Source organism: Bos indicus x Bos taurus, chromosome X (assembly GCF_003369695.1).
Source record: "Bos indicus x Bos taurus breed Angus x Brahman F1 hybrid chromosome X, Bos_hybrid_MaternalHap_v2.0, whole genome shotgun sequence".
NCBI lineage: Eukaryota > Metazoa > Chordata > Mammalia > Artiodactyla > Bovidae > Bos > Bos indicus x Bos taurus.
In genome coordinates, this window is record NC_040105.1 from 46,949,986 (window position 1) to 46,964,438 (window position 14,453).

At 36.9% G+C, this 14,453-nt stretch overlaps 1 protein-coding gene across 3 annotated transcripts in view; it reads right to left on the bottom strand.

The window, feature by feature from the left end:
- Positions 1-14,453, bottom strand: part of MTMR8 (myotubularin related protein 8) — a 317,771-nt gene that overhangs the window by 255,036 nt on the left and 48,282 nt on the right. For all 3 annotated transcript variants that reach the window (XM_027533709.1, XM_027533707.1, XM_027533708.1), the window contains exons 2-3: positions 7,021-7,143; positions 2,795-2,957 (exon numbers count right to left, since the gene is read on the bottom strand). In XM_027533709.1, the coding sequence (XP_027389510.1) occupies positions 2,795-2,957; positions 7,021-7,143 (286 nt within the window). The remainder of the gene's footprint in view (positions 1-2,794; positions 2,958-7,020; positions 7,144-14,453) is intronic.

A 14,453-nucleotide genomic window follows, 5' to 3' on the forward strand; every position in this document is an offset into this window, starting at 1 on the left:
CCTTATTGCCAAATTCAGACTGAAATGGAAGAAAGTGAAGAAAACCACTGGATTATTCAGGGATGACCTAAATCAAATCCCTGACAATTATACAGTGGAAGTGAGAAATAGATTTAAGGGACTAGATCTGATAAAGTGCCTGATGAACTATGGACAGAGGTTCATGACACTATACAGGAGACAGGGATCAAGACCATCCCCAAGAAGAAGAAATGCAAAAAGACAAAATGGCTGTCTGAGGAAGCCTAACAAATAGCTGTGAAAAGAAGAGAAGCAAAAAGCGAAGAAGAAAAGGAAAGATATAAGCATTTGAATGCTGAGTTCCAAAGAATAGGAGAGATAAGAAAGCCTTTCTCAGTGATCAGCACAAAGAAATAGAGGAAAACAATAGAATGGAAAGACTAGAGATCTCCTGAAGAAAATGAGAGATGCCAAGGGAACATTTCATGCAAAGATAGGCTCGATAAAGGACAGAAATGGTATGGACCTAACAGAAGCAGAAGATATTAAGAAGAGGTGGCAAGAATACACAGAACTATACAAAAAAGACCTTTATGACCCAGATAATCACAAGGCTGTGATCACTCACCTAGAGCCAGATATCCTGGAATGGGAAGTCAAGTGGGGCTTAGGAAGCATCACTACGAACAAAGCTAGTGAAGGTGATGGAATTCCAGTTGAGCTATTTCAAATCCTGGAAGATGATGCTGTGAAAGTGCTGCACTCAATATGCCAGCAAATTTGGAAAACTCAGCAATGGCCACAGGACTGGAAAAGGTAAGTTTTCATTCCAATCCCAAAGAAAGGCAATGCCAAAGAATGCTCAAACTACCGCACAATTGCACTCATCTCATATGCTAGTAAAGTAATGCTCAAAATTCTCCAAGCCAGGCTTCAGCAATACGTGAACCGTGAAATTCCAGATGTTCAAGCTGGATTTAGAAAAGGCAGAGGAACCAGAGATCAGATTGCCAACATCCATTGGATCATCAAAAAAGCAAAAGGGTTCCAGAAAAACATCTATTTCTGCTTTATTGACTATGCCAAAGCCTTTGACTGTGTTGATCACCATAAACTGCGGAAAATTCTGAAAGAGATGGGAATACTTAACCACCTGACCTGCTTCTTGAGAAACCTGTATGCAGGTCAGGAAGCAACAGTTAGAAGTGGACATGGAACAAGAGACTGGTTCCAAATAGGAAAAGGAGTACATCAAGGTAATATATTGTCACCCTGCTTATTTAGCTTATATGCAGAGCACATCATGAGAAACCCTGGGGTGGAAGAAGCACAAGATGAAATTAAGATTTCTGGGAGAAATATCAAAAACCTCAGAGATGCAGATGACACCACCCTTATGGCATAAAGTGAAGAGAACTAAAGAGCCTCTTGATGAAAGTGAAAGAGGAGAGTGAAAAAGTTCACTTAAAGCTCAACATTCAGAAAACTAAGATCATGGCTTCCGGTCCCATCACTTCATGGGAAATAGACGGGGGCTCCAAAATCACTGCAGATGTTGATTGCAGCCATGAAATTAAAAGATGCTTACACTCCTTGGAAGGAAAGTTATGACCAAACTAGACAGCATATTAAAAAGCAGAGACATCACTTTGTCAACAAAGGTCCGTCTAGTCAAGGCTATGGTTTTTCCAGTGGTCATGTATGGATGTGAGAGTTGGACTGTGAAGAAGGCTGAGTGCTGAAGAATTGATGCTTTTGCACTGTGGTGTTGGAGAAGACTCTTGAGAGTCCCCTGGACTACAAGGAGATCCAACCAGTCCATCCTAAAGGAGATCAATAACGGGTGTTCATTGGAAGGACTGATGCTGAAGCTGAAACTCCAATACTTTGGCCACCTGATGCGAAGAGCTGACTCACTGGAAAAGACCCTGATGCTGGGAAAGATTGAGGGCAGGAGGAGAAGGGAATGACAGAGGATGAGATGGTTGGATGGTATCACCGACTCAATGGACATGGTTTTGTGTGAACTCTGGGTGTTGGTGATGGACAGGGAGTCCTGGCGTGCTGTGGTTCATGGGGTCACAAAGAGTTGGACATGACTGAGTGACTGAACTGAACTGAACTATGGCAATAACTTTTCCAGAGATGGATGGAGTATTCCAGAACCTTTTACAAAATGCTGGGCCAGCTAACAGATAGCCTCTGAATATAGAATACCAGCAAATTCTAAGAAATTATTCTAGGCCACAGGTAGAAGAAAATGTGAAGGGAAATATAATTCGAATCCAGAGGAAGCTTATGGGTTAGCCACCTGGAGTTCGGCTGGAAGATAAGAAGGTGAGGCCAGAGGAAGTAGGGATAACTGTTTAAACACTCTGATAAATTTCCCTAGTTTGCTAGTTGGAACCAAAGGTAGGGGTAGGAACAACAGGCAAAACATACAGCTTGCAAGGCAACAACAAAAAAATTTTGCTCCAAAGCAGTCTTACTTCCTGAACTGTGGAAAAATTTACAAGTTGATATTTAAGATGAAAGGAAGAGAAGGAAGTAACATCTGTCAAACATCTACAATATACCAAGTACTGAATGAAAATGCATGAAACAACTATCATTGCGAGCTTATACTATCACTATTTTTATAGGTGACAAAGCTGACTTCAAAGGTTATGCATCTTGCCCAAATACCATGGAGATGTAAGAAACAGAGCCCAGATTCAAACTTATTTAAGTCTATTGAACTCCATAGCCCATGATCCTTCCATTATGCTGTTCTGGTGGAGGGGTGGATAATTAAAAAATTATTTAAAACAGATAAAAATACTATCATAACTACCTGGTTGAGAAAGCTTTAGCAGTGAAATATAAACCTCATGGCACACAATATCAGATTCTAAAACAAAGTGGGCCACCCGGAAATTCTTGCAGCGGAGGATCAGGGGACAACCCAGGCTAGTGACAGGCAATTTCTCCACAGTTGCAATATGATGCAGTGCAATCTACAAAACAGAAAAGAACAACAACAAAGATCACAGACATGCACTAGATCTATAACTACCAGTGTGCTTGACTCTCAGTAATGGTAACAGCATAACCATGTGGTCATATCTACAGCCTATAACCATCCATTGTAAGGCAAAACTGGGTTTCTGTCAAACAGAAGTAAATAGTGGTAAAAAATCTGCCTGCAATGCAGGAGACCTGGGTTCAATCCCTGCGTTGGGAAGATCCCCTAGAGAAGGGAATGGCTATCCACTCCAGTATTCTTGCCATGGACAGAGGAGCCTGGTGGGCTACAGTCCATGTGTTGCAAAGAGTCGGACACAACCAAGCGACTAACACTATCACTTTCACACTTTTAATGCAAAGCAAATTATGGTATAAAACTTTTCTCTCCTTAGGGATATAAGGTTAGGAGATTTATGGGGCAGTTGTGGTGAATTTGGCTCAGAACAGATGGCTTCTAGAACTATTGTTATTGTTTAGTCTCTGGGTTGTCATGTCCGACTGTGTCTGTGCAGAGAGTCGTGCCCATGCAGAGTCGTGTCCGACCCTTTGCAATTCCATGGACTATAGCCCACCAGACTGCTGGAGTTTAAAAATCATAGTAGAATGACTGTCACAGAGAAAAATAGAACTTCCTCTTGTTCTATTAAATTACTAGTTAAAATGATTAATAATTGGTATTTCGCTTTATTGCTAATGAAGTGTTCCATGATCATTAACTATTTAACCCCTGTAACAATGCTTTAAGGTATAATAATCTCATTTCGGGAATGAAGAAATCAAAGCTCTTAAATGTGAATTCTTCATCAAAGGACATTCATCCAAAAAGTAGCACAGACAGAATTTGAACCATGACAGTCTAACTTTGTTCACAGTTATTTCTCTAGAAAGTCTAAAAACTCTAGTCCTAGAATTAAAATGTAACTAGAAATACTACACGGAGAAGGCAATGGCACCCCATTCCAGTACTCTTGCCTGGAAAATCCCATGGACGGAGGAGCCTGGTAGGCAGCAGTCCATGGGGTCGCACAGAGTCGGACACGACTGAGCGACTTCACTTTCACTTTTCACTTTCATGCATTGGAGAAGGAAATGGCAACCCACTCCAGTGTTCTTGCCTGGAGAATCCCAGGGACGGGGAAGCATGGTGGGCTGCTGTCTATGGGGTCGCACAGAGTCAGACACGACTGAAGTGACTTAGCAGCAGCAGAAATACTACAAGGAAAATTTCTCTTCCACATCTTAGACTCTAGTGACAGTAAAGAAGAAATGAAGGATTTTTTTTTTTTACCTAAGTGACTCAGGGAATAAGTAGAAACTATAAGACTAAGGACTAAAATAACTATATATAAGCACTGTACTGTAGTTAAGAAAGTTATTTCCCATGGGAGTACAGGTTAATAACTCTGATTTAAAAAAAAATATGAAGGATTATTAAGTCTTTAGTTTCATCATCCCTGCTCATGCTAATGCAGCAAAAAAGAAATGGAAAAGGAACTGGTACAAGAAACTGTATACAAATAATGCAAGTCTCTCTTTATAATTTCAAAATGCCATGGAATCATGGTTTTAGATTTTTAGTCTTTGATGTTCTCCTCCTATCTGTGTCTCTGATGTTTCCTGCCACTAAAGCCTAAGTGTACTTTTTTCATTTTCTGGACTTCCTGACCTGTGCCTGGAATGGCCATCCTATCATCATTTTATTTTCTTTTCCTCCATCTCACACAATCTATACCCCAGCTCCCATTTATTTTGAAAACAAATCTCTTTCAGGAAATCTTTTAATCATATCCATCATCTAAGAATGGGGTAGATGCAGGACTATTCACATATTCCAAGAAGGAATTTTTCATCTTAATGTGTGTCTTAACTATTTTGTCAAACTTAATTCTTGTTGTGGAAGTTTTGAAGGGTCAAAAAACTACTGATAATGTAACAGGATTAATATATCAAATTTCAAGAATATCAAAGCCCTCCTGATCAATATGGTAGATCTATGTTTGAGCAGTAAAACATTGATCATTGAAAACAGGTGCCAGGCAAAAAACTGGTGACTTAGAGGCAGAAAGTGAAGTAGACTAAGGCTGGAAAGAGCTTCATTAACAGTACTAACTGGGTAAATATGCCTCCTTTGACATATAGAAAGTTAACATAAGTTCTCCCTTCCCAATGTAGTTCATTAGATTTGAAATAATACACAGTAGAAACAAATTTGGACCATTGATCTATATTTCTGTCTTTGTACCAGTACCATACTGTCTTGATGACTGTGGCTTTGTAGTAGAGCCTGAAGTCCGGCAGGTTGATTCCTCCAGTTCCATTCTTCTTTCTCAAGATTGCTTTGGCTATTCGAGGTTTTTTGTATTTCCATACAGTTTGTGAAATTATTTTTTCTAGCTCTGTGAAAAATACCTGAAATTATTTGTTCTAGCTCTGTGAAAAATACTGTTGGTAGCTTGATAAGGATTGCATTGAATCTATAGATTGCTTTGGGTAGTATACTCATTTTCACTATATTCATTCCTCCAATCCATGAACATGGTATATTTCTCCATCTATTAGTGTCCTCTTTGATTTCTTTCACCAGTGTTTTATAGTTTTCTATATATAGGTCTTTAGTTTCTTTAGGTAGATATATTCCTAAGTATTTTATTCTTTTCGTTGCAATGGTGAATGAGATTGTTTCCTTAATTTCTCTTTCTATTTTCTCATTATTAGTGTATAAGAATGCAAGGGATTTCTGTGTGTTGATTTTATATCCTGCAACTTTACCATATTCATTGATTAGTGGAGATATATGCTGTCTGTAAATGCAGGTAGAAAGGGAAAAGGCTCATGACACGGTACTAAAGAACTGGTTCCCAAACTGTTAGAAATTAAAGAGTCCTTACTAATTATATAATCTAACCATCTAATTTTACAGATGAGGAAACTGAAGCCCAGAAAGCAAGAGTCACTTGCCCAAGTTCATATAGTCAGTTAGTGTACAACTGAGTCTAGCTAAAACCAACTTTCCTGATTCTTCTTTTCTCAATCCTTTCATCATACCAAAGTGAACAAGATATAATGTCATATGGGAAAAGTCATGGTATTTTTAAAAAGGAAGTATTAAAATACTTTTTTATAATATACAGTCTGTTTAATTCATTTTATACTTATAAAATAGTCTCTATCATGTGCCAGACATGATTTTAGGCACAACATTTTTATTTCTATAACCAAGCATTATTATTTCATTTATTTTACAGATGAGGGAAGTGAGCCTCAGAGAAGTTAAATAACTTGCCCAAGGTTACAAAGGTAGTAAATGTTGAAGCTGGGATTTCACCCTGAACACACTAGCTCTAGTCTTAATTGCTGTGCTATGCCATATATCAGAAGCATATTTTACTTGCTACAGAGGTCTAAGCATAAATCTAATGATTAAGATTAAATTATGATACTCTAGGATAAGTAAGGCATAAAGTAATGTAAAGGAATGTTACTAGTGCTAAACTAATTACAGAATATTATTTAAAGATGTAACAATGCATACACACACACACACACACACACACCACTCTGTCTTAGGTTAGACAGCTGGTCTATATTATTGCTACCCAAAATATAGTCCATGGGCCACCAGCATCACCTGAGAGCATTTTAGAAATTCAAAAACCTTAGGCCTGAGCTTTTGCATTTTTAACAAGCTCCCAGGTTATACAGATGTTCTTAGTTGTTGAACCAACTTTATGTGTAGCAATTTTATGTGTAGCAAGGTTTTAAATTACTTCAGGATGCTTACCAAGTAGGCATCTTGAAAATACGTAGAGATCACTTTACCTTAAAATATTGAGGAAAAGTCTCATATAGTTTAAAATTACTATAGTCAACAACTTGAGGGAAGAGAAATTATATGATTCAATTTATGAAAAGACCCACCCAGAATAGAGTCTTTGAAGAAAAGATTTTACAGCAATTTAACTGTTAACTGAAATTTCAAAAAACTACCATGTGAGAAAGCATGTATACAAAATTCTTTAAGACTCTGATATTTCTTCCTATGAACATACATACCCATGTCTCTTTTCGGGCTGTCCCAGAAGCTTCCACATAGATTAGGTGGGTTGCAGTAAGATACAGACTTCCATTAGCTGGTTTCTTACCTACATAACGATCCAGTAATTTCACGTTTTCTACCTGTTATAAGGGTGGGGTGGAGAAAAATGCTGATTAAGTTATCAACTCACCATCTGTGATCAAAGTGGGGTACCTCAAAGTAAGACAAATGCTGTTAATTTACTACAAAACTTTGAGTTTTTCTGGTTTCTGTCAAGGTAGCAAACTAGTATGATCTGTGTTTCCTTTTTCTAAATCAACCATGAAGAAACTGTAAAAGTGAGATGGAAACATGGATTAAAATTCTAGATGATGTTACTATGATAGGGTAGATGTGTGTAGAAGATAAATAGGATATGGATGAAGTACTAATCTTATTGGAGGAAAGTGGCAGTTATTGTGCATGGAAAAATCAATAAGGGTAAATAACATGAGATTAGATCTTAAGTTTAAGATCTTCCATTAAAGTGCAAGAAAATAGAATACATAAATTTCTAAAAAGCAAGAGAAAAGTTGATTTATCCCAATGGAAAGTAGAAAAAAAAAAAGAGTACCATAAATGGAAATTATAAAATTAAATGCCAGAAATAAGTCCTAATATAAGAGAAATTATAGCAAATATACACAAATTAAACTTACCAATTAAAAGACAGACTTATAGACTGAATTAAAACAAATACTCAACAATATTCAGTCTAAAAGATATATACCTAAAATTAAGAGATGTAAACAAGTTGAAAATAAAAAAGATAGAAAAGATACACTGACAAATATGAACAAAGCTTGAGTAGCATTCTTAAAATCTGACAAGACAGAATTAAGAGACAAAGAACAGGACAAAATACATCTTGCATCATGTACTTGCTTATAGCAGAATTGCAGAGACAAAGGAAACACTTGGATATTTTAACACTTTAATTAGAAATTGATAGATTAAACATACAAAAACAAAAAATAGAAATGAATAGAGATACAGAATACTTTTACAGTACAACTACAAATTTCAAGTTATTAGATATACAGAGAACTCTATATCCAACAAATAAAGAACATAAAATCATTCATGACAAATAATAGAACACTTCTAAAAAGACACCATGATAATGTCTATAAAGGAAGACTCAATAAATACCAAAGGTTCGATATCACACAATCTGCATTCTTATACCATGATACGATGCCATTAGAAATTAATAACAGAATAATAGACAAAGTTAGCATATATTAAGAAACAAAATTATTAAATTAACCTTGGGTTAAAAGCAAACCATAAATGAATTCATAAATATTTAAAATTGAAAAATAATAAAAGCACAACAAGTGAAAAATTGTGGGATACAGTTGAAGCAGAACTAAGAAGGAAATGTACAGCTTTAAGTACACTTATTATTAAACAAGAAATATTAATAAACTAGTTAATCATCCAATACAATGAAGAAAGTAAAAGAACAGAGAAAAAAGACAAATCACAGAAATTAATAAGCAGATAATCACCCCCACATACACACACACACACACACACACCAAAAATAAAACAACAGAAAACATGAACAAAACTAGAGTTTAATTCTCTAAAAAGGTTAATAGATCTTTGAGAAGACTGGTCAAGAAAAAAAAAAAAGGGAAGAGGCAAATACACAAAATACAGATTGTAAAAGGAAAAACAATGTAGCAAAATTCTTTAAATGAGAGTATTATGAACAATATGCTAATACATTGAAAAACTTACATGAAGTGAAAAAATTTCAAGGAAAATCCCTCAGGTCCAGAGGGATTTGCTAGTTAAATCTACCAAACTTTCATGAAACAAACTATCTTATCCAATTGATTTCAGTGTTAGAAAAACAATGACAGTTAGTCTTATTTATGAGGCTAGCATAATCCTCATTCTAAAAACAAACAGACAACTATAAGAGATGAAAATTTATACAATTTCACTTATGAAATATAGATGCAAAAATTCAAATAAAATTATTTAGTGAATCAACAGTATATTTTCAAAAATGTATTCATTTCATCAGGTAAATTTAACTCAAGAAAGCAGAGTTCAACACTGAAAAATTTCAAAGGAATACATCACATGAATAAATTAAAAGAGAAAAATCAAATGATTTATCTCAATTGATAGAGAAAAATACTTTTGAGTTCATTTCTATTTATGATGCTAACCCTTAGTGAATTAGGAACAGAAGTAAACATCCACAACTTGGTAAAGATTATATATTAAAAGCCTACAAAGAATGTCATGTGTAATGGAGAAACTAAATGCATTACTTAAAAATCACAAACAAGATAAAATGGACCCATCTATCACTGCTACTCTTTTAAATATCCTGCTGCTGCTAAGTCACTTCAGTTCTGTCTGACTCTGTGCGACCCCACAGACAGCAGCCCACCAGGCTCCCCTGTCCCTGGGATTCTCCAGGCAAGAGTACTGGTGTGGGCTGCCATTGCCTAAATAGAAGATTATAACCCCATAAATAGCTAAATAAATCTTAAAAGATAAGAGTGAAAAAAGGAAGATCTGCTCTACTAGATATTAAGATATACCCAAAGCCATAGGGTAAAGCAAAAAAAAAAGCCAGAAGTACTAGTACAAAACTATACAAATAGATCATTGATAAAGGCTCACAGCTCAAAGGTAGATTTGTGTACGAATGGGCGCTTCATATAGGATAAACGTGGCACTACTAATTATGAACAAAAGATGTAAGTACTTACCAAAAGTGTGGGGAAAACTGTATCAATACATGAAGAAAAATAAAACTAGATCCTTATGTATTACCATATGCAAAAGTGTGATCTAGATATATCTATATGTAAGAGGAAAAACTATAAAGTTACTAGAAAATGCAAACCATGTCAGATCGACAGACAGGAAAAGACTTGAAAAATCAATCAATAACAGAATGGGAGAAAATATATAAAATGTCTAAAACTAACAACAGATCATTATCTAGACTATATAAGGAACTTCTGTAACTTAATGAAAAAAAGACAGAAGCTCTAATAGAAAAGCAGGCAAAAATATAAGAACAGGCAAGTTACAGAAAAGGAAATCCAATAGGCATACAACCATGAAGAGACACTCAAAATACTGGTAATTACATAAGTGAAAATTAAAACTACAAGACATTTCTTTAAGTTTGTAAGACTGGAGAAGACTGGAAGGCTAGAAAATGCCAAGTGTCAGTATGGTGTTGGGGATAAAAGAACCCTCATCTGTTACAAATGTCAGGGGGTGACAGGATATAGACAGATTGAGACCACTCAGGAAATCAATCTGGTACTACATAATTAAAGTAACAAAGTACACTCCATGATCCAGAAATTCTATTTCTGAAAACTAGCCCAAAGAAGTTTTCATATAGGTACTAAAGAGGACACATACAATACAGAACATTTCCATCACAGGGAGAATAGATAATTCAAGATGTAGTGGAGCATTAAGCAGGTATTAGAAGCAATGGGTGGATTTAATTCAGATAACCATTATATCTACTGCTGTGGGCAAGAATCACTTGGAAGAAATGGAGCTGCCTTCATAGTCAACAAGAGTCTGAAATGCAGTACTTGGGTGCAATCTCAGAAACGACAGAATAATCTTGGTTCATATACAAAGCAAACCATTCAACATCACAGTAATCCAAGTCTATGCCCCAATAACTAATGCTGAAGAAGCTAAAGTTGACCAGCTCTATGAAGACCTACAACACTTTTTAGAACTAATATCAAAGAAGATATCCTTTTCATCATAGGTTATTGAAATGCAAAAGTAGGAGTTCAAGAGATACCTGGAACATCAGGCAAGTTTGGCCCTGGCATAGAAAATGAAGCAGGGCAAAGGATAATAGAGTTTTGCTAAGAGAACACACTGGTTATAGCAAACACTCTGTTCCAACAACACAAGATACGACTCTACACATGGACATAACCAGAAAGTCAATACCAAAATCACATTATGTTCTTTGCGGCCAAAGATGCAGAACTTCTATACAATCATGTATTTTCCCGTGATATCACTAATTTTCTTGAAGAAATTTTTGCTATTCTATTGTTTTCCTCTATTTCTTTGCATTGTTCATATAAGAAGGCCTTCTTATCTCTCCTTGCTATCCTGTGAAACTCTGCATTCTGATGGTGGGAAACACAGAAGGCAAAAGGAGAAGGGGACGGCAGAGGACGAGGTCCTTAGATAGCATCACCGACTCAATGGACATGAATTTGAGCAAACTCTGGGAGACAGTGGAGGACAGAGGAGCCTGGCATACTACAGTTCATGGAGTCCCAAAGAGTAGGACACAAGTTAATAACCAAACAACAAGAAAAGGAGCAATAGGTTAGAGGTACACATAGAAACATAAATAGATGCAAAAAATACATAGCTTAGTGAAAAAATAAGAAGCAGAATGAAATACTGAAGATATCACTAGTTATATAAATACAAATTCATGCAATTCCATCATGTTTTGAAGGATATATTCAAATATTCAGTTGAGTTCAGTTGCTCAGTCGTGTCCGACCCTTTGCGACCCCATGGACCACAGCACGCCAGACTTCCCTGTCTATCACCAACTGCTGGAGCTTGCTCAAACTCATATCCATTGAGCCAGTGATGCCATCCAACCATCTCATCCTCTGTCGTCCCTGTCTCCTCCTGCCTTTAGTCCTTCCCATCATGAGGGTCTTTTAAAATGAGTCAGTTCTTCCCATCATGTGGCCAAAGTATTGGAGCTTCAGCTTCAGCATCAGTCCTTCCAGTGAATATTCAGGACTGATTTCCTTTTAGGATGGACTGGTTGGATCTCCTTGCAATCCAAGAGACACTCAAGAGACTTCTCCAACACCACAGTTCAAAACCATCAATTCTTTGGCACTCAGCTTTCTTTATACTCCAACTCTCATATCCATACATGACTACTGGAAAATCCATAGCTTTGACTAGATGGACTTTTGCCAGAAAGTAATGTTTCTGCTTTTTAATATGCTGTCTAGGTTGGTCATACGTTTTCTTCCAAGGAGCAAGCTTCTTTTAATTTCATGACTGCAGTCACCATTTGAAGTGATTTTGGGATCCGAGAATATAAAGTATGTCACTTTTTCCATTGTTTCCTCATCTATTTGCCGTGAAGTGATGGTACCACAAGCCATGACCTTAGTTTTTATATATTGAGTTTTAAGCCAGCTTTTTCATTTTCTACTTTCACTTTCATCAGGAGGATCTTCAGTTCTTCTTCACTTTCTGCCGTAAGAGTGGTGTCATCTGCATATGTGAAGTTATTGATATTTCTCCTGGCAATCGTGATTCCAGCTTGTGCTTCATCCAGCCTGGCACTTCACATGATGTACTCCGCATAAAAGCTAATTAAGCGGGGGAACAATATACAGCTTTGACATACTCCTTTTCCAATTTGCAACCAATCTGCTGTTCCATGTCTGGTTGCAACTATTGCTTCTTCACCCGCATACAGATTTTTCAGGAGGCAGGTAAGGTGGTTTAGTATTCCCATCTCTTTAAGAATTTTCCACAGTTTTTCGTGATCCACACAGTCAAAGGCTTTGGTGTAGTTAATAAAAGAGAAGTAGGTGTTTTTCTGGAACTCTCTTGTTTTTTCTATGATCCAATGGATGTTGGCAATTTGATCTCTGGTTCCTCTACCTTTTCTAAATCCAGCTTGAACATCTGGAAATTCATCGTTCATGTACTGTTGAAGCCTGCCTTGGAGAATTTTGAGCATTACTTTACTAGCTTGTGAGATGAGTGCAATTTTGTGGTAGTTTGAGCATTCCTTGGCAATGCCTTTCTTTGGGATTGGAATGAAAACTGACCTTTTCCACTCCTCTTGCCACTGCTGAGTTTCCCAAATTTGTTCTCCACAACATAAAAGTACAAGGTAAAGCAGCAAGTGTAAATGTATTAATAGAAGATACAACAAATTATCCAGAAGACCTAGCTAAAATAATAAATAAAGGTGGCTACACTAAATGATAGATCTTCAGTGTAGATAAAACAGTCTTATTTTGGAAGATGATGTGTCAGGAGCCACGTTAGGCATTACTGACAAAATGGAGGCATGGCCCCAACCCCCTCTCCTCATCTCGCAGGCACGGTCCCAGGATGAAGGAGTTAGGCCTTGTGATTCTGACTTGTTCTTTCCTTTCTTTGGTTGAGTTGGCTGGAAAGAATGTTAAGGTACTTGAGAGAAGCATGAGAAAGCACAAAGTCTTCTGCAGCTGTGCCCAGAAAATAATCTATAAAATAACCATTGACATTTGTTCAAGGATCTATACAAAGAATGTCCCAGGATGAGCATGTGGGCCGGAGCTTGAGGCCATGGGAAGGATTATTATCTGAGACCTGTTTGTGAGGGAAATATTTATGGCAAAAGAAGTTTGCTGAGTTTAGGGTTTAGGAATAATTAAGAATAGCTAGAAGCCTTTTTAGGAGATAGTGATCTTAAGATGCTAGGGGCAAACAGGATTTAGAAAGATAAGAAATAAACTGAGGATTGTGGCATGAGTTACAATGTAATCACAAGTTAAGTATAGGACACATAAGAGAAAGTAGATAATAGATAGTAAAGCCAATTCTGAGAGAATCGCTGAAGCAGGAACTCTGCAGGACAACAATGATTTCTGGAGACAGTAAATCTGGGTGGGGGAAACTAAAACTGTCAAACCTCTGACCTAATGCTTTTGTCAAAGTATAAAAGAAAATCTGAAGCTTGAAATAAACATGTAGTTCCGTACTATGAGTCAGAGGCTACATCATCATCCACCAACACCGCTCACCCCTTCAGGCTGATACCCTGGTTGCTGGAGCTGGACTCCGGCAATGATGCTATCTAGAACCTTCAGAGCTAGAAAAAAGTCAGTGCCTGGCTTCAGATTTCAAAGGACATATTGACTCTCTTGTTAGGACCTAATGCAGCTGGTGATTTTAAATTGAAGTCAGTGTTCATTTAAAATTCTGAAAATCCTAGGGCCCTTAAGCATTATGCTAAGTATACTCTGTGCTCTATAAATGGAAAAAAAAAAAAATCCTGGACAACACCATATCCATTTACAACATGGTTCACTGAATATTTTAAACCTACTGTTGAGACCTACTATTCAGAAAAAGATTCCTTTCAAAATATTTCCTCAGGTGCCAGTTGTTCCAAGTGTCCAGGCCTGAGGTGTTCTCCTAATTCCTTCCCCTGCTAGCACCTCAAACGGCAGACCACTCATCAAGAATTCTATATCCAAGACCTGAAAATTTGTTGCTTAAGATGATGAATGCTGACATAGATGCAGCTGATGCTGAAAATTATGTGGAATTAGAGGGAAAAAATTACTTATTAATCAAGGGTTGGATTCCCAACACACACTTGAAGACCTCTCTGCAAGAG